This window comes from Elephas maximus, chromosome 5 (assembly GCF_024166365.1).
Source record: "Elephas maximus indicus isolate mEleMax1 chromosome 5, mEleMax1 primary haplotype, whole genome shotgun sequence".
Classification (NCBI taxonomy): Eukaryota; Metazoa; Chordata; class Mammalia; order Proboscidea; family Elephantidae; genus Elephas; species Elephas maximus.
In genome coordinates this window covers 49287898-49308313 of record NC_064823.1, presented here as the reverse complement: position 1 = coordinate 49308313, position 20416 = coordinate 49287898, and the positions used below count along the sequence as shown (strand labels likewise).

The window sequence follows — 20416 nt, the reverse complement described above, 5'->3', positions numbered from 1 at the left end:
TTTTACATCTCTAGTAAGATTTTTTCCTAAGTATTTCATCTTCTTGGGGGCTGCTGTAAATCGTCCTGATCTGGTGGTTTCCTCTTGGATGTTGTTTTTGTTGGTGTAGAGGAATCCAACTGATTTTTGTATGTTTATCTTGTATCCTGATGCTCTGCTGAACTCTTCTATTAGTTTCAGTAGTTTTCTTGAGGATTCCTTAAGGTTTTCTGTGTGTAATATCATGTCATCTGAAAATAGGGATACTTTTACTTTTTTCCTACCAATCTGGATGCCCTTAATTTCTTTATCTAGCCTAATTGCTCTGGCTAGGACCTCCAGCACGATGTTGAATAAAAGTGGTGATAAAGGGCATCCTTGTCTGGTTCCCCAGTCTCAAGGGGAATGCTTTCAGGCTCTCTCCATTTAGGATGATGTTGGCTATCGGCTTTGTATAAATGCCCTTTATTATGTTGAGGGATTTTCCTTCTATTCCTATTTTGCTGAGAGTTTTTATCATGAATGGGTGTTGAGCTTTGTCAAATGCCTTTTCTGCATCAATTGATAAAATCATATGGTTCTTGTCTTTTGTTTTACTTATGTGATGGGCTACATTAATTGTTTTCCTAATGTTGAACCATCCCAGCATACCTGGTATGAATCCTACTTGGTCATGGTGAATTATTTTTTTGATATGTTGTTGAATTTTATTGGCTAGAATTTTGTTGAGTGATTTTGCCTCTGAGTTCATGAGGGATATAGGTGTGTAATTTTGTTTTTTTTGGCGTCTTTACATGGTTTTGGTATCATGGATATGCTGGCTTCATGGAATAAGTTTGGGAGTATTCCGTCCTTTACTATGTTCTGAAATACCTTTAGTAGTAGTGGTGTTAATACTTCTCTGAAAGTTTGGTAGAACTCTGCAGTGAAGTCATCCCGGCCAGGGCTTTTTTTTTTTTTTGGGGGAGTTTTTTGATTACCTTTTCATTCTCTTCTTTTGTTATGGGTCTATTTAGTTGTTCTACCTCTGTGTTCGTTTAGGTAGGTAGTATGTTTCTTGGAAATCATCCATTTCTTCTAGGTTTTCAAATTTGTTAGAGTAAAATTTTTCATAGGAATATGATATGATTCTTCTAATTTCAGTTGGGTCTGTGGTAATATTGCCCATCTCATTTCTTATTGGGGGTATTTGCTTCCTTTCCTGTTTTTCTTTTGTCAGTTTGGCCAGTGGGTTATGAATTTTGTTAATTTTTTCAAAGAACAAGCTTTTGGTCTTATTAACTCTTTCAATTGTTTTTCTCTTTTCTATTTCATTTAGTTCAGCTCTAGTTTTTATTATTTCGTTTCTTATAGTGCCTGAACCTTTCTTTTGTTGCTCTCTTTCTATTTGTTCAAGTTTTAGGGATAATTCTTTTATTTGGGCCCTTTCTTCTTTTTGGATGTGTGCATTTATGGATATAAACTTACCCCTGAGCACTGCTTTTGCTGTCGCAAAGGTTCTGATAGGGAGTGTTTTCATTCTCATTGGATTCTATGAATTTCTTTATTCCATCCTTCATGTCTTTTATAATCCAGTCTTTTTTCAGCAGGGTATTGTTCAGTTTCCAAGTGTTTGATTTCTTTTCCCTGCTTTTTCTGTTATTGATTTCTACTTTAATGGCCTTATGGTCAGAGAAGATGCTTTGTAATATTTCAGTGTTTTGGATTCTGTTAAGGCTTGCTTTATGACTTAATATGTGGTCTATTTTAGAGAATGTTCCATGCACACTAGAAAAGAAAGTATACTTGGCTGCTGTTGGATGGAATGTTCTATATATGTCTATAAGGTCAAGTTGGTTAATTGTGGCATTTAGATCTTCTGTGTCTTTATTGAGCTTCTTTCTGTCCTTCAGTGAAGGACAGAAAGTGATGTCCTGTCCTTCACTGAAAGTGGTGTGTTGAAGTCTCCTACTATAATGTGGAGTTGTCTACCTCACTTTTCAATGCTGTTAGAGTTTATGTATCTTGCAGACCTTTCATTGGGTACATAAATATTTAATATGGTAATATCCTCCTGGTATATTGTCCCTTTAACCATTATATAGTGTCCGTCCTTATCCTTTGTGGTGGATTTATCTTTAAAGTCTATTTTGTCAGAAATTAATATTGCCACTCCTGCTCTTTTTTGATTGTTGTTTCTTTGATATAATTTTTTCTATCCTTTGAGTTTCAGTTTGTTTGTTTCTCTAAGTCTAAGGTGTGTCTCATGTAGGCAGCATATAAACGGATCGTGTTTTTTAATCCATTCTGCCACTCTTTATTGGTGCATTTAGTCCATTAACATTCAGCGTAATTATGGGTAGGTATGAGTTTTTTTTTTTTTTTTTTTTTTTTAGTTTAGTGTTGTCATTTTGATGTCTTTTTTTTTGTGTGTGTTGTTGACAGTTTCTTTTTCCTACTTAGTTTTTTGTTCTGAGTGTTTATCTTTATATATTGTCTTTTCCTCTTATTCGTTGTCATTGATTTTGTTCTGCTGAGTCTCTGTTTTTTTCTTGTATTTTATTTTGATGAGTAGGTTAGTCTCTTTTGTGGTTACTTTAATATTTAACCCTATTTTTCTTAGTTTAAACCTAACTTTTATTTCTTTATATTGCCTTATCTTCCTCTCCATATGAAAGATGTATGACTACATTTCTTAAAAAAAATAGTCCCTCTTTATTATTTTAATGTTGCCTTCTTTTACATAATGACATCACTGTTTCCTTGTTTTGAGCATTTTTTTATCTCGATTTATTTTTATGATTTCCCTGTCTGGGTTAACATCTGATTGCTCTGTCCAATGTTCTAGTCTTGGGTTGATACCGGATATTATTGATTTTCTAACCAATGAACTCCCTTTAGTATTTCTTGTAGTTTTGGTTTGGTTTTTACGAATTCCCTAAACTTCTGTTTATCTGGAAATGTCCTAATTTCACCTTCATATTTGAGAGACAGTTTTGCTGGATATATGATTCTTGGCTGGCAATTTTTTTCCTTCAATTTTTTAAATATGTCATCCCATTGCCTTCTTCCTTGCATGGTTTCTGCCGAGTAGTCCGAGCTTATTCTTATTGACTCTCTTTTGTAGGTAAGTCTTTGTTTATCACTAGCTGCTCTTAAAATTCTCTCCTTATCTTTGGTTTTGGCAAGTTTGATCATAATATGTCTTCGTTACTTTCTTTTAAAATCTACCTTATGTGGGGTTTGATGAGCATCTTGGATAGATATCTTCTCATCTTTCATGAGATCAGGGAAGTTTTCTGCCCATAAATCTTCAACAATTCTCTCTGTATTTTCTGTTTTCCCTTCCTGTTCTGGTACTCGGATCACTCGTAGTTTATTTATTTTTTTTTTGATAGAGTCCCACATGATTCTTAAGGTTTCTTCATTCTTTAATTCTTTTATTTGATTTTTCTCCAAATAGATTGGTGCCACCAATTCTGCCTTTGAGTCGCTCAAATTCTGCTCCTCTGACTTTCTACTGAGTTGTCTAATTCTGTAATTTTGTTGTTAGTCTTCTGAATTTCTGATTGCTGTCTCTCTATGGATTCTTGCAGCTTATTAAATTTTTCATTATGTTCTTGAATAACCATTTTAATTCCTTCAACTGTTTTATCTGTATGTTCCTTGGCTTGTTCTGCATATTGCCTGATCTCCTTCCTGATGTTTTGAAGTGTTCTGTATATTAATCTTTTGAATTCTGCATCCGGTAATTCCATGAAGGCACCTTCATCCAGAAGATACTTTGATTCTCTGTTTTGAGAGCTTGTTGAAGCAATCATGGTCTTTTTCTTTATGTGGTTTGATATTGACTGTTGTCTCTGAGCCATCTATAAGTTATTGTATTAGTTTATTTTATGTTTGCTTACTGTATCGTAGCTTCTTGCTTTGTTTTGTTTTAATATGCCCAAATGGATTGCTTCAGTGAGCTAGCTTGATTATTTTAGCCTTTTGAGCTCTGATGTCCTGTCTCCAGATGGCTAGAGCTATTATCAGGTATACGACCTTCTGAGTCCATTTCCTTTTCTTGTGTGGATTCAGCTCAGGTGTCCAGGTAGCTGGTCATCAAGTGTGTGGTACAGCCTCTGTCCTATAATCCTAGAGGGGCAGGGGTGATTGGTGTAGGTACCGGTATCTGGTTGCAGTAGGGGGTCACACTCTGAACAAGGCAGTTAGCTGACAACTGTCCCCCTAGTGTCTCTGAGGAAAGTGCGCCCCTCTTCCCTAGAGCATACAGGTGGGTGGGTTCTGCAGACAGACCATGCGCACGCAATACTTTTGATTGTAAGGACTGGGAGGTTATCCTTGGACCCCTGTCGTGGGTGGATGGGTGACCTCAGTGGAGCTATCTGTCCTTATGCCCCTGATGTGGGTAGGTGAGGACCCTGTTTAATAGGCAAAGCGGTGTCAAATATTAAACACCCACCTTTTCAACACACAGCTTAAACAGTTGCAGTCTGCCAGCAAGGTCCTATTCTCCTGAAATAGGCCCACACACTTCCATGCTGGTGGGAAAGTTACTCAAAGTCCATGGAACATTTATGCCTGGACAGGAGCCACTTCTGTCCTAAGCTCCCCAGGTTAGTGGAGCTGGCAAATTATCTATTCCCCCTGTTGTGATTTTATTCCTTCTCCAAGTCCAGGAGTATGGCTAAGGGTGCTCAAATGGGCCTATCTCAGGCTCAGGGAAATCAATAGCAATTGAAGCCAGCTTGGGGGCAGGGGGTGCAGTAGAATATACCCAAGTACTTAGCTTTTGCTGAGAGCATCATTCTTCCCTGGTTCCGGAGGTGTGAGTAGGCTGTGCAGCTGGCTGCTTCTCTCTAAGGAAACTGGGGCCAAATGCTACCATGAGCCTGCTGCAGCCACTCCTGGGAGTGGTGCCTGAGGAATCCCAATAATTCAGGTCTGGCAACTCTTCTCTGCTTCTGAACTGTCTCTCTCTCCCCCATCACTCAGTCTGTTTTTGAACTTTGCTTTTGATGTTCAGGCCTCCTAGCGTGTCATAAATATAATCGTTTCACTTGATCTTTCGGTTCTTTGTTGTAAGAGGGATCACCAGAAGCATCTGGCTATTCTGTCATCTTGGCCCCCCGTCCCAAGAGGTAGACTTTTATACTATAATAAATACATATTAATGGAACTAGTTAAAAGAAAAAAGAAATTAGGAAAAACATGCCAAAGAGATTAATGAATATACATTGTAGGGATAAGCAAGAGAAAAACACCAGCCAAGGAAGTCTAGAATGTGCATGTAAAGACCAAAGCAAAAAAATCAGGGCACATTTTTTTTTCCATGTTAGTTAGAGAAATAAGAGGCACAAAAAGGTAATGCTCTGAAACAATGTTCTCAGTAAAATTGTAACCCATCAAGCTGCAAGTTAGGACATCCGGATTCAAGGGCTAGTTCGGCTACTAACTTAACCACTAATACCCAGGTGGTCGACCCAGCCAATACTCTGGTCTTTCAGTTCCTTGATGTCATTGATTACTACGATGTTTCTCTCTACCTCACCTCAATCACCTGCTCACAGTCCTCAAATCTCAAATGGCCACACGCCATCCCCAGATGTGCTTCTCTATTATGATTACCTTCCAGCCTCCAAAACAACTATTTTATACCTTCTCCCCTTAAGCCTCCTATCCAAACATTCTTCCTTGTCACAACTTACTTGCCTCATACCTTATACTTCACTGAGAAAACAATAATCAGTATCAGACATTCCCTCACCTTCTCACCACTGAATCTATCCATTTACCTGTATCTCTACCCATATTTGTTCCCTTTCTTCCTGTTCCTACGAATTATAGTGAAACCTGTGAGAGTTGGAACTCAACAGAACTGCCTTGTTTTTCCGAGTCTTGCAATTTTTCCACCTATTAGTTGAAAATATTTGGATTTTCCTTCTCTGACAGGTTTCTGCCTTACACAGGTTTCGGTTTTCACAGGTTTTTCTGTAAACATAGGTTCATGTGCCCACGCAAGGCCAACACTTAACATGTATTCTCTGGATCCTCTTGATTTCTTAAATACTTCATTTCTAAAATATATACACTCACTCTTTTTTTCTGGTTAGGGTCAATATTTTTATTACAGTATTTGGACGCGGTGGGAGAGCACCTGGACAGAAAGTAACAGGGGAGTGTTTCTTCATCTGTTTGAGAGGGTTGGGTTAGAAGAACTTTTCAGACCCTTCCAACTCTGACGCTCTTGAATTCTTTGAATCACAGTTTTATACCTGACGCTTCATCATTTTCAGTCTCCCCACCATTCACAGCTTCACCATTGAAAACCTTTTCAAAGAAATACATAGTTCACTAGTGTACTCTCTCTTATACCATCATTTTCTCTCTATTAGATCATTCCTATTAGCCTAAAAACATGCTTAAGCATCCCTTTCTAAGAGCCCTACTTTGCTGCCACATATTCTTCTAGATATTACCTCCATTTCTCAGCTCTCCTTTATAGTACAATATCTTGAGATGTCTACAGTGCTACATCCCTTTCTTCATCTCACGTTTTCTTTTCAATATACTTCTCAAGACACGCAACTACTATGTTGCCCAAATCCAAAGGTCAGATCCCTTTTCTTTATTTGACTTGATCTCTCAGAATGATTCCATACAGTTGGCCATGCTTTGTTGTCTTTGTTTTATGTCACTATGTTCTTTGTGCTTTCTTCCTATGTCATTGGCTATTCCTTCTCCATCTTCTTTCCTTGCTACTCTTCCTCTGCTTTACCTTTAAACACTGGAATGTTCTCTATGAACACATTTTCCACAGGTAGTTTTTGCTATATGCTAATGACTCTCAACTTTGTATCTTTGGTCCCCTTGCCCTCTGCAGAGAACTCAAAGACTCAGGACTTACGTTAGATTTCTAGAGCATACCAAACTTAACATAAGCAAAGTCGAACACCCTACCACCACTACCACAATATGTTTCTGTCCTAGTCTTTTCCATTTGATAAATGGCACAACCATCCATCTAAGCTCAAGACAAAAACCTAAGAACAAGGGGTGACTCTTTTTTCCTCATCCCTATGAGAGAAAATATTGAAGTTGTCAAAGATTTCATTTTATGTGGACCTGTAATCAACACCCATGTAAGTGACAGTCAAGAAATCAAACAACATATTGCATGGGGCAAATCTGCTGCAAAAGACCTCTTTTAGGTGTTAAAAATCAAAGATGTCACTTTGAGGACTAAGGTGTGCCTGACTCAAGCCATGGTGTTTTCATATGCATGCAAAAGCTGGGCTATGAATAAAGAAGACTGAAGAGTGGACACTTGAGACTATGTTGGCATCTCCTGCCTGGAGGGGAGATGAGAGGGTGGAAGGGGTTAGAAGCTGGCGAAACGGACATGAAAAGAGAGAATGGAGGGAGACAGCGGGCTGCCTTATTAGGGGGAGAGTAATCGGGAGTGTATAGCAAGGTGTATATGGGTTTTTGTGTGAGAGACTGACTTGATTTTTAAACTTTCACTTAAAGCACAATAAAAATTATATATCTAAAAAAAAGAAGACTGAAAAATTGATGCCTTTGAATTATGTTGTTGGTGAAGAATATTGAATATATCATGGAGTACCAGAAGAAGGAACAAATCTGTCTTGCAAGAAGTACAGCCAGAATGCTCCTTAGAAGTGAGAATGGTGAGACTTTGTCTCAAGTACTTCAGATACGCTATCAGGAGGGCTCAGTTCCTGGAGAAGGACATCACGTTTAGCAAAGCTGAGGGCCAGTGAAAAAGAAGAAGACCCTTAATGTGGTAGACTGACACAGTGGCTACAACAATGGACTCAAACATAGCAACGATTGTGAGGATGGCGCAGGACTGGGCAGTGTTTTCATTATATTTTACATAGGGTCACTATGAGTTGGAACAGACACAACAGCACCTAACAACAACATATTAAAAACATTAGCAATTCTGTAGGCTCTACCTTCAATATATATCTTACATTCATCCACTTTGCAACCACTTTAGCCCAAACTACCATCATTGCTTTCTGGACTTCCACAATTACCCTCTAATTGCTAGTAATATTTCTCCTCAATTCCTACAAACCTTTCACGACAAAATGGGCAGAACAAACCTTTTAACGATGTAATAAGATCATGTCACTTATTTCCAAAACACTACTGGTTTCTAATCACACTTTAAATAAATCCCAAGCTTATCATCATGGCCTATTCAAAACCCTACATGATCTGGCCCAACCTATCTCTCTTCATCTTGTACCATTCTCTCTACATTCCAGCTACTCTGGTCTTTATGATGTTGCTTGAAAGAGCCAAGTTGCCTCCTACTTCAGGGTCTTTGTAATTGAGGTTCTCCTTACCTTCAATGCTCTAATCCCAAAAAGCCCCATGGTTGGCTTCTTATCAGTGAGGTCTCGGCACAAGTGTCATCTCTTCAGAGAGGTCTCCTCTAATCAATCAGTCTAAGCTAACTCCTTCCCCAGTCTCTCTCACTTACCCAAAATTTCCTTGTTCATATATTGTTTGCTTGTTTATTTTTTGTCTCCTCTCACTATAACTTAAGCTCTTTGAGAACATGAATCTTGTCTTTCTTACTACTGTTCTCACAATGCCTAAAACAATGCCTCTAAAAATACCTGACAAACACCTGGCACTAAACAAGCCACTCATCCTCTTCATTTAACATACATTTGTAGGTTTACTACTGCTACACTTAGCTCTGCATCCAAGGAATATAAAGGTGAATAAGGCAACGTTCCCTGAGAATCTCATCTACTCATCCCTTCAACAAATATTTCCTGAATATACATTATACTATGTTCCAGGTACTGTTCAGTCTCAGCGTTTAGCTTCCTCCACAGTAAAATGGGGTTCTGTTAACCAACCCTATATCATAAAAAATAGAGGTGTATAATTTAACAGGATGAGTAGGAATATAATGCATAAAAGGAGAAGTGCTATAAAGATGTTACTTTATATAGGACCCTCACTGCATCCGCCTCTCTCCTTTTGTCAGGCAATGGGGAGGAGTTTATGTCCAGCCAACTGACAAAACCAGCATTATAAATTCTTGTCCTCACAAAAAGCAGTAAACATGAATTCCCTTTTTATAGGCACATAGTGACTACAAAGTTTGGGAGATGAATTTTAATTTTCCACACTTGTGTTACACAAATAACAATTCTATTTAACTCTATGGAATATAAAGGGGTGTGGGGTTTGGTTTCTCTCGGTGCCACCTGGGCCAATTGCCCCTCCGTATGGGCCCGTCTGATATTCCATAGACCCTAGAGCTTCCACAGTGGGGCGACATGAACCTCGTACGCGCCCGCAGAACTCTTATAAGGGCTCCTGAATAATTATATGCCTGCCACACTGCACATGTGCAACTACTATCCTTGATCTTTCAAAAGCACTGACTGTCCACACAGCGTGTCCACCGTGATAAGCCCACCGGAATAGGTGGGGAGGTAAGACGCGGGTGGAAGGGTGTGGGGGTAACCTTCCCAGGCCCAGCAACCAATCCCGGAACACATCTCCATTCACAGGGGCAGGTGACTGCTCATTTGTGGAGATCCGCCATTTGTACAAGAGTGTGCGCTTCATAAAATTAATGTTGCAGTCAGTCTTGCCTGACAGACCACTTCTCACTTGTGAGCACCAGTAAAATGAGATAAAGAAACAGAGGAGGAAGGGGAGGAAGGATAACAAAGAGAGATAAGATGACGTAGTGAAGAACAGGTACGGGAGGGCGGGGAACACGTCTGCTGGTGTTCCCCCAGCGCCTGGCAAACGGGGCCGATGTTTACTTCCTTGTGCTGAAGCAGGAAGAAAGGCGTTCTGGGGGCTCGGAAGGAAAATGATGACGGGAGACCAGGTACTTGGACCCAAGGGCCTGGAAAGAGAAAGGGTGGAGAGAAATGGGCCATACCTACAATTTCTTTAGCATCCCCTGTTGCTTCTGGCGCCCAGCAACTGCCCGGTAGACTACGCGACACTGAAGATGGCCGCAGGCACGTGGACGTGGCATCTGTGTGCGAGGGGCTGATGGCTGTGCAGCGGGGGCGGGGCTACTAGCAGCCAAGCATTCGCTTGACTTCCAAGCCACTGGGGCCCTAAGAAGTGAGGGTCGCTGGAGCTCCCCAGGACAGATGGGGTGTTTTCAGTCTATTCAACCGTTTCCTTTACATGTCCCTTCTGAATATAGAGCTGCCTAGACTGTAAAAGTCCTGGGACACAGTTGATCCAAAAAGTAGCGCCAGGAGCTACAAGTGCTAGAAGTAACTTGCCAAAGCCGGATGTAGTTTCTTTAAACTGGTTGCTCTCCAGTGGATCCCAACTCACAGTGACCCTGTCGGACAGAGTAGAACTACCCCAAAATGTTTTCAAGGAGCAGCTGGTGGATTCGAACTACCTACCTTTTGATTAGCAGCCAAGCTTTTAACCACTTCCAACAGGACTCGGTCTCCTCTTTAATGAGCTTAAATATTCCAGTGGCTGTTGAATGGATTCTGACTCAGGGCGGCCCCATGTGTGCACAGTAGAACTGCTCCTTAGGGTTTTCATGACCTTTTAAAAGCAGATCATCAAGCTTGTTTTCCAAGCGCCTGTAGGTTCGAACCGCCTACTGGTTGGCTAGCAGTGGAATGTTGTCTGATTCAGTTTGGACTCACAATGACCCTATGTTGTATGCTATTCAGTCGATTCAGACTCATAGAGACCCTGTAGGGTTAAGGAAGTCCTCTGTTTTCAAGATATGAAAGAGAAAAGCAGGTAGATCTCCAAGGATACTGGGAGTAAGGACAAATGGGGGATGTGGGAGGGAGGATCTCTGCAAGGTGTCTGATGGCCTCCAGGGCACTGCTCTGTGAACTGTTGGAGAGTTAAGTGTTTAGAGTTCACCTAAGGGGGGTGGAAAGCGTATCAACAAACGGAGACTTGGAATTGTCACCAGATCAGTGGGCTCAGGCCAGATTTAATTTGAGGTAGTCAACTAAAAAATATGATATTTAACTTGCTACCAAAATAGCATGAAGCTATTCCCACCAGTTAGAGTTGTAAGTGACCCCACGTAACAGAGTAGAACTACCTCACAGGGTTTTCTATGGTGTAATTTTTATGGGAGCAGATCACCAAGCCTTTCTCCCACGGAGCCACTGTGTGGATTTGAACCACTGACCTTTCTGTTCGCAGCCTAGCACTTAACAGTTGCACCACTAGGCATCCTTACCTGTTAACAGAGAACTACATAAATGATTCATATAGAAATATAAATTTCTATGAATTTCATAATTCATATAAAAATATCATGTTCTGGAATCTTTCAAAAATGTTCATTTACTTGAATATATTAAAAATGGTTTAAAAACACATTTATAGAAATACCTGACACCTTTTGTTGTAAAAAATGTATAGCAATTTAAAAATAAATTGATTATACTTGCAACAATGTCATAGAAAGCAAAAAACCTTTGAGGAACAAGGACAACTTTCCTCATGACACCATTTTTCCTAAATTTGATGCTTTGCAAATGATTAAAAAATGTCTACTACATAAATGATTTTATACTACTGAAAGCACTTAAAAATAGAAATTTGGCTAGTGACGTATTGGCACAATTTAAGTGCCATCTTTCTTTTCCAGTCTCACTAATTATCTTTAACCTTAAGTGCCAATCATTTACTCTGGACTTCATTGTTTCCACACTTAGCTGATACTAGGGCATCCACCTAGTTGATCCCGTCTTCACTTCACTCCCCAATATTACCCATTGGTCCTATTCACTCTCAAAGGCCCAATTCAGATATCACCTCCTTCAAGAAGTCTTCAATTTTCCCACTGTAAAGAACTCAAAATTGTTCATTTGTATTACAGCTATTAAAAACAAAAGAAAAAAACAGTTACTGTGGAGTTGACTACCAACTGATGGGAACCGCATGTGTGTCAGAGTAGAACTGTGCTCCACAGAGATTTCAATGGGTGATTTTTTTGGAACTAGATTGCCAGGCCTTACTTCCAAGGTGCCCCTGGGTGGACTTGAGCTGGTAATCTTTTGGTTAGCAGCTGAGCTCTAAGCCATTTGCACCACTCAGAGATTCATTACAGCTATTAATAATTACAGCTATTAACGCACATCTTATTTTCTTGTAAAGTTCTTGAAGGCAAGTACCATGGTATTCACAATTTTATTCCCCATTGTGTCAAACACAGTTTACATCCCACCAGCATTCAAGTTTTACCGAAAACAGAGCCCTTGACTATCTTGTTCATCACTGTATCCCTGGAACCTAGCACATTGCCTGGCGTATAGCGGGCATGTTATATTTTGAGTTAGTGATTTAAAATGTAAGCTCCATGAAGGCAGGGATCTTTATTATTCATTGAAAAATTAATATTCAACTGTTACCACCTGAATAAATGACTTTTTGAAGACTTAGCCTTCATTACATGCAAGAGAACTCTTCAATCTATATATCTCCATAGAAGTCAGATATAAAATTGACTTTCACCCAATTAATTCCATGGACGTTATATCTTTCTGAAAATAAGATACCCTCCAAAACTGCAAGAATAGAATCTAAAATGATCAAAATAAAATAGATGTTTACATTAAGAGTATTTTTACAAAATGGTACAGCTGTTGTGGAAAACAGCGTGGCAGTTACCCAAAAACCTAAAAATAGAACCACCATATGATCCAGCAATTTCCAAAAACTTGGAAGCAAAGACACAAATAGAGGTTTGTATACCAATGTTCACTGCAGCTCTATTCACAATAGCCAAAAGGTAGAAACAACCTAAATGCCCATCACCAGGTGAATGGGTAAACAAAACTTGGTATATACATACAATGGAATACTACTCAGTCTTGATACATGCTACAACATGGATGGAGCTGGAAGGCATAATTCTGAGTGAAATAAGTCAGTCACAAAAGGAGAAATATTATATGACCTCACTTACATAAAAAAGACAAGAAAAGGCAAATATATAGAGAACAAAGTTTATTAGTGGTTAGCAGGCATGGAAGGAAGGAGAAAGGGAAAGGGATTAACGGTGATGGAAATATCACATTGATTAACAATAAGGTTGCACAACTGATTATTGTAATTGCTGCCAATAAGTTGTATACCTATAAAAAGTTGAATTGGCAAAAGTGGTGTGATATTTACAACAATGACAAAAAGAAAAAAAAAGTAGATGGTGAGGCTGCTTATATACAACCAAAAATCTCAGGGAATTTGGCTTCTTGGTTTGGAGGTTTAGGGTCACGGACATTCCAGTTAATTAGCCTAGTAACATGTTTAGTGCTTCTATTCTACCTACTAGTTTGCTACATAGTGACTGGGGTCTTAAAAGACTGCAAGCAGTCCCATCTTGGAGAAAGGCATCTGGGGTCTTAAACTCTAGCAAGTGGCCATCTAAGACGTAGCAATTGGTCTCAAACCACCTGGATCAAAGGAGAATGAAAAACACCAAAGACACAAGGTAATTATGAGCCCAAGAGACAGAAAGGGCCACATAAACCAGGGCCTACATCAGCCTGAGGCTGGAAGAACTAAATGGTGCCCAGCTATAATCGATGACTGCCCTGACAGGGAAGACAACATAGAACCCCTGAGGGAGCAGGACAGCAGTGGGATGCAGACCCCAAATTCTCATAAAAAGACCAGACTTAATGGTCTGACTGAGACTAGAAGGACCCCGGTGGTCATGGCCCCCAGACCTTCTGTTGGCCCAGGACAGGAACCATTCCTGAAGCCAACTCCTCAGACAGGGATTAGACTAGACAATGGATTGGAAAGGGATGCTGGTGAGGAGTGAGCTTCTTGGATCAGGTGGACACTTGAGACTATGTTGGAATCCCCTTCCTGGAGAGGAGATGAGAGGGTAGAGGGGGTTAGAAGCTGGAGAAATGGACATGAAAAGGGAGAGTGGAGGGAGCAAGCGGGCTGTCTCATTAGGGGGAGAGGAATTGGGTGTGTGTAGCAAGGTGTACGTAAGTCTTCGTGTGAGAGACTGACTTGATTTGTAAACTTTCACTTAAAGCACAATAAAAATTAAAAAAAAAAAAAAAGCCCCAGAGAATTGCTGCCCAGAGAGTTAGGCAAAGGATTTTTTAAACAAAATACTGATGTTTCTTTCATGTCCTTTCTAAAGAATAAATTCTCTTATCACTGTGAGGAAAAAAAAAAAAAGACTGCAAGCAGGGTCCAAGGTACAACAATTGCTATCTATATGCCTGGAACAGTACAGGAAGAAGGAGCGTCAGGAATAGAAGGAGGAGGATATGGAATGTGTTGGTAATTGCCTCCATGAATAACTGCCTCCTTTGCCATGAGACCAGAAGAACTGAATGGTGTCCATTACTGAACATCTTGATCAAAGATTCTATAGAAGGATCCTTATCAAAAGAGGGAAAATGTGGAGCAGAATTTCAAATTCCCATGGACTCCAAACTTCCTAGAGCCATAAAGTTTAGGTGAACCCCTAAAACTACTGCCCTGAGATAATCTTTTAACCTTAAACCAAAAATATCTCTGGAGACTTCTTAAAAACAAACAATAGTTTAGCTTAACTAGTAAAAAATGTCTGTCTTGAGCATAATGCTTTTTTAAGAACTATCTATATGGGATCAAACTGACAATAGCAAGTTGAAAGATTAGATAGGAATCTTAGGGGGCAGTGAATTTATGTTAATGGGGGAGGAATAACTCAGGAGAAGGAGAGTGAGAATGGCTCCACAGCTCCAAGAATGTAATTAATATCACTAAATGGTACATACAGAAATTGTTGAACTGGTGAATCTTTTGCTGTGTATATTCTCAACAACAAAATAAATAAAATTGAAAAAAAAGTACTTTCTGTTTCCTTCTTTGTACTTCTCTGTGTTCTGAGTTTTTTGCAATGAAAATGTATTACTTTTGTAACCAGAAAAAAAAAAAATCATTGTTATTTTTAAAGAATATAATGAATAAAATTATTTGTAAATGAATAGCTGAGGAAATGTTGAGGACATCCAAGTTCAATCAAGGTTATTTGGGGCTAATAACAGAAAAAACTGGGATGTTAAAATAACTTAAAGACCTGAAACCTAATCAATGTATCTGAAAGATACTCCACAGAGGGAGATGGATGTCACAGGGCCCAGGAAAAAGAGAGTGCTGAAGAACAAGAATTTCCAGTGTTTAGTGTTCTTGGAAGTGTGACCCTCCAGATCTGAAATGTTGTGTGAAAAGTTTTCTTTTGATACTAGAAGATGATGCCCTCAGGGACTCAGTAAAAGTTTATTAAATGCCTATTGTGTCCCATGCCCTCTGCTAATTGCTGAGAATTCCAAGACGACCAAGATAAGTCTCCTGCTCCTAAGGAGCTGATTTAATAGGAGACAAGCATACAAACAAACTGAAAAAAGTGTCGTTGGTGCTCTGAGAGTATGTATAACATGTGTACAGCCCACTTGCAGGGATCCAAATGTTAAAGTAATTATTTCTGTCTGATCTACTGGTTTTGTGAGGAATACACTAATTGCAGTACTCTTCCCCTCACCCCTTTTGCTAGCTAAATCCTAATCACCCCTCAGCAGCCGAGGCCCCACTTTCTCTGGGGAGTTGTGCCCAACTGGACCACCCTTGGGTGCTCCTGCTATGAGGTCCCTAGGGCCCCTGTACTTCCTACAGAACAGCACTTACACTGTTTTGCAATCTTTTGTTTGTCTCTTCTAGCTGATTGTCAGATCCTTAAGGACAGGAACAAATATTATTCTTGAGGATGTGCCTGGATCACCAAAGGCTTTCAGTAAGTGTTTGTTGAATGAATACAGTTTTAGAGCCTATAGAGGACCAGATCAACATTAAGTTTATCATGCCCCCACCAAGGTGCAACCAAGGAAGTTCAGTTTGAAAGGTGCAAATGATCTTTGATAGAAATTAATTCAATCGCAAATGAGAACATAAATACTAAGGGAATATAATACCATAAAGTATCCAGAATCTGGCTGACATCATAAAAACAAAACCTGTTTAGAAGAGGTGAATATTAAGTTATTCAAACTTTTGAATACAGGTGAAGACCATGATAGAAATGGCAGCCCAGTAGTCTCATGAAAGGAGAGGAGTAGATAAGCTTTATGTAAATAAGCTTGGTCAAATTAGAATAGTCATCATTTGCTAATTTAGTATCTACATCAAGATTAGATTGAATTTTGAATTCTAGGTGAAAGAGTTCAGATGTGATATAAATAAATACTTCAGGTATACATAGCACATGATATAAGTTGCATTTGAATGTGATTATTCTTGCAACTAGGCAGGGGATGACCTAGAGTGGAGACAAACTATGGGTGGTACACGAATCCAGATAGGGCCTTTTGTATAAGAGGGACAGGATGTGACCTATGCAGATGAACCTTTCTTCTAATACGTCTCTGCTGGCATGTCACAACGTCTGAAATTCCTGCCACAGAAGTCACTCTTTTTTGGTTTAAGGTACTGTCTTCAGAAGGCCCTTGTTAAGATGCAAGAATATATTACTAAGTGATGGTAACATCCAACAGAGTGGTACCTCTGGCTCCCAAATCTAATCTTTTGTTGCTCCTAGGAATGAGGATACTTCTCAGCCTTCTCATAGCCAGGTGTGGCCATCACCAATGGAATGTAAGAGGAGAGATTTGCCAACTTCTATATCACCTCCTATTATGGACTGAACTGTGTTCCCCCCCAAAATGTGTGTCAACTTGGCTAGCCCGTGATTCCCAGTAGTGTGTGATTGTCCACCATTTTGTAATCTGATGTGATTTTCCTGTGTTGTAAATCCCACTTATATGATGTTAATGATGTCAGATGAGTGGCACTTATGTCAATGAGACAGGACTCAATCTATAAGATTAAGGTTGTACATAAATGAATCTCTTTTGGGATATAAAAGAAAGAAGTGAGCAGAGAGACATGGGGACCTCTTACCACCAAGAAAGAAGAGCCAGAAGTATGCTGAAAAGCTCCTAGACTGAGGAAGATGGATGACAAGAACCTTCCTCCAGAGCTGACAGAGAGAGAAAGCCTTCCTCTGGGGCTGGGACCCTGAATTCAGACTTCTAGGTTACTAGTCTGTGAGAGAATAAATTTCTCTTTCCCAAAGCTATCCACTTGTGGTATTTCTGTTATAGCAGCACTAGATGACTAAGACATTTCCTTAAAAATAAATTGCTTGCCTTTGACTTTCTCTTTTATTTCTTCCCGAGGGCTAGGAAAGAGACACGGTAGAGACTGAACTTCTACCAATGTCCTAAGCTAGGGCATGACAGAGTCTCATGATGGAAGGTCACGGGTCTCTAAACGAAAACTCATGAGCAGAGCGACTCTATTACCATCAACCAGCCAGCCAGTTTCATTAGAAAGAAATACATTTCTAGTATGTACTGTATGTTTTACCTCTTGTTTATATTACCTTTAACCTAATTAATATAATAGTCATGAGGATGACATAGATTTGAAAAGTTAGCTATCTCTCATCTAGGGATCAGGAAGGCCCTAAAGGCATGGGTCATAAGGAAAATAATAAAAAGAGCTGGATTAGGGCACTCTCTAGGGAAGGTAAACTCGGATGAGTCACTGAAATGGAGGACACTGTCTAGTCAGTTAAGGAACAAGATAAGGTCTTCTGACATCTAGATGGGGACAAGAGGAATGTACCTAAAAAATGTACTTAAAAAATCTAGTAGGGACTAATCAGTTACAATAATTCTCAGAAAGTAGTAAGTGAAATAGAAATAGAGAAGAGACAGAATAGCAAGGAGAAAGTAGCTAGGAATTGATGAGGGAGTGCATTACAGTGTTTAAAAAAAAGGAGTGAAAACCAGTTCAAAACATTTGAGTCTAAGTGACTGGATCGTGAGACAGTAAGAGTAACTAAGTCAGGGCATTCAAAGCATTTGAGTCTAAGTGACTGAATCGTGAGACTGTGAGAGTAACTAAGTCAGGGCATTCAAAGCATTTGAGTCTAAGCGACTGGATCGTGAGACAGTGAGAGTAACTAAGAGCAAGTTGTTGGGTGATAACTAAACTCATTCTTCCTTATGCTAATTTTAAATTATGGTAGCACATTAAAGTATATAAAGTAGTAGTATAAAAATAAAGATATATGATGAAGAAGAGTTTGAAAAAGAAAAAAAAGGTAAAGAAATCAGGATTGGAGATGTAGAATGTTACCACTGTCATAAAGAAAAAGCCACACTTACGGTTCTACTGCATTTTAAGCTTAAACATTACATATTTCAACTCCATCTTGATGAAGCAGCCTCTGGTAGCAGTTTTCTAAATATTATATTCAGCATTCTCTCTTTTCACCTCTGTTAACTTATTCAGAAGGATCTCCTTGAACCTTTTCATCTTTCTGGAGAAGCCTGGGGCCCAACAAACCAATAAGGAGACTTCCAATTGGGGCTGTAATGAGGATGGCCAAAAATGCCACTGTCAACACAGCTATTCCATATTCTTCCAGCTGTGTATCTCCATGTGATCTTGCTGTATCCAAAGCCACAGATCCTATTGCAGCCTGTAAAAGTTTAAGGATAAAGTAGGAAATATGGTAGGAGAAGCACAGAAAGGTGAATTAATTGCTTCCAAAAAAAAAAAAAAAAAAAGCTTGTTCTTTTGTTCAACTAGGAAAGTTGTATTTAGCCTTCCCTCAAAGGGTACTGCAGTTGGTTTGGATTATCTGACAGACTGATGATTCATATGCACTTATATGTATGAGGCAGGATTACATAAATATCACGCAAATGAATTTCACAACACTAGGCAGACACAGACTCACAATATCAATTATAATATAACATTAAGTTCTGCATACTAAATTTCTCCTGAATAAAGATGACTGTTACTGGTTGCCTCATTCTTTTATCTTTAGAAATTTGGAATTAAAAATAAGAGGAAAAAATACACTGATACTTATCGGAAGATGGTGAAGTTTTAGATTTGGGCTAAAAATGTAAGAGTATGTATTGCTTAGAGGCTAAACTGTTAAACATCATGAAACATGAAAGTGGGGGGTACCTTCAGGAACTTCAAGTTAATCTTACTAGGTATTTGGTAACTCTTGCTTGTAGCAGCTTTTTTTTTTTTTTCCAGTCTCATTTGCAACTAGATGTAACTATATATCTAAATTCTGGCCACTGAGAGGTGAGCAGAAATGATAAGTTCAAGTTGTAGATTGTGCCCTGAAAAGGAATGGACATGCATGTCCCTTATCTTTTCCCCCTTTCCACTGGATGGAAAATATTGAGAGTTGGAATTGTCACCTTAGACCCACGGATGGAAGGCACATGCTGAGGATGGCATTCACCCTGCCAGCTCTGAAATGTCTGTGCTGAACTACCAGCGAGAGAGAAATAAAAATTTCATTTAGTCCCTGTATTTGGGGGCTCTTTGTTATTGAAGCTTACCCTGTACCCTAACTAATTCAACATTTCATGGATTCTTGGCAAGAACTGTAAACACTGCAAAATATATTTTCAGTTCTCTCTGTACCTGTATGTGTATGTTTTGGGATTTGTGTATTGGCTAGTGTTTTGTGTTGAACTTTGTCCCCTAAAAATATGTGTTATAAATTCTAATCCCTAGAGTGGTTATAATCCCATTTGGGAATGGGTATTCTTTGTTACGTTAATGAGGCAGTATTAGTGTAGAGTGTGTATTGAGCCAACTGGTTTGAGATATAAAAGAGCAGATAAAGTTAGCAAGCAAGCACAGTTCAGGGAAGACAGATGTTATGCCACACGAGATCTCCAAGGATCCAAAAAACAGAAGGTGAAAAGTGAAAAGGACCTTCCCGAGAGCCAGCAGAAAGCCTTCCCCAAATCCAGTACTCTGAATACAGACTTCAAGCCTACTGAATACTGAGAAGCCACACACTTGTGGTAGTTCTATTATAGTAGCACTAGGTAACTAATATAGCTGGATTGTTATGTAAAATATATTTACTATAGTAGGCTACAGACAAAAAAGTTTGAAAAACACTGATATAGAAAAAAAGATATAAGAAAGTCTTGTGTCTTATGCAGTGGCAAAAGGAGAAAAAAAAATTTTCCGCACGATACAAAACAAACATTATCCAATATATCCTGGATATTTTTCCTTATTTTATAATTTTCCTTCATTGTAGCACAGTGCCATTTTTCAAATTTTAACATTTTATAACAAATTGTTCAGACCAAATCTACTAGAATCATTATTTTGGTATTTACCTGCTAAAGTTACCAGGAGTTATGTGGAAGCAAGAAATGCTCTGAGAGAAAAATTATTCCCCTTATTTCACTACATTAATCTTACAGTGCTCTTAACCATTATGTCTCAGACATCTTTGAAAATCTGATGGAAAAAGGAGAAGTTTCTCTGGAATAATGCCCACGCCCACAGCCACACAAAGGCTGCTACA

General features: G+C 39.1%; 1 protein-coding gene across 7 annotated transcripts in view; it reads right to left on the bottom strand.

Moving 5' to 3' along the window:
- The window catches only part of LOC126076906 (sodium/hydrogen exchanger 9B2-like), a 298466-nt gene that overhangs the window by 197648 nt on the left and 80402 nt on the right, over nucleotides 1–20416 (bottom strand). For 2 of the 7 annotated variants that reach the window (XM_049885610.1, XM_049885611.1), the window contains one exon: nucleotides 12995–18535. The exons of 4 other annotated variants lie outside the window; for them this stretch is intronic. In XM_049885610.1, coding sequence (XP_049741567.1) covers nucleotides 18338–18535 — 198 coding nt within the window. In that variant the 3' untranslated portion in view covers nucleotides 12995–18337. Of the gene's footprint in view, nucleotides 1–12994; nucleotides 18536–20416 lie in introns of those variants that run through there. One more of the 7 variants, XR_007517617.1, reaches the window with a different exon arrangement.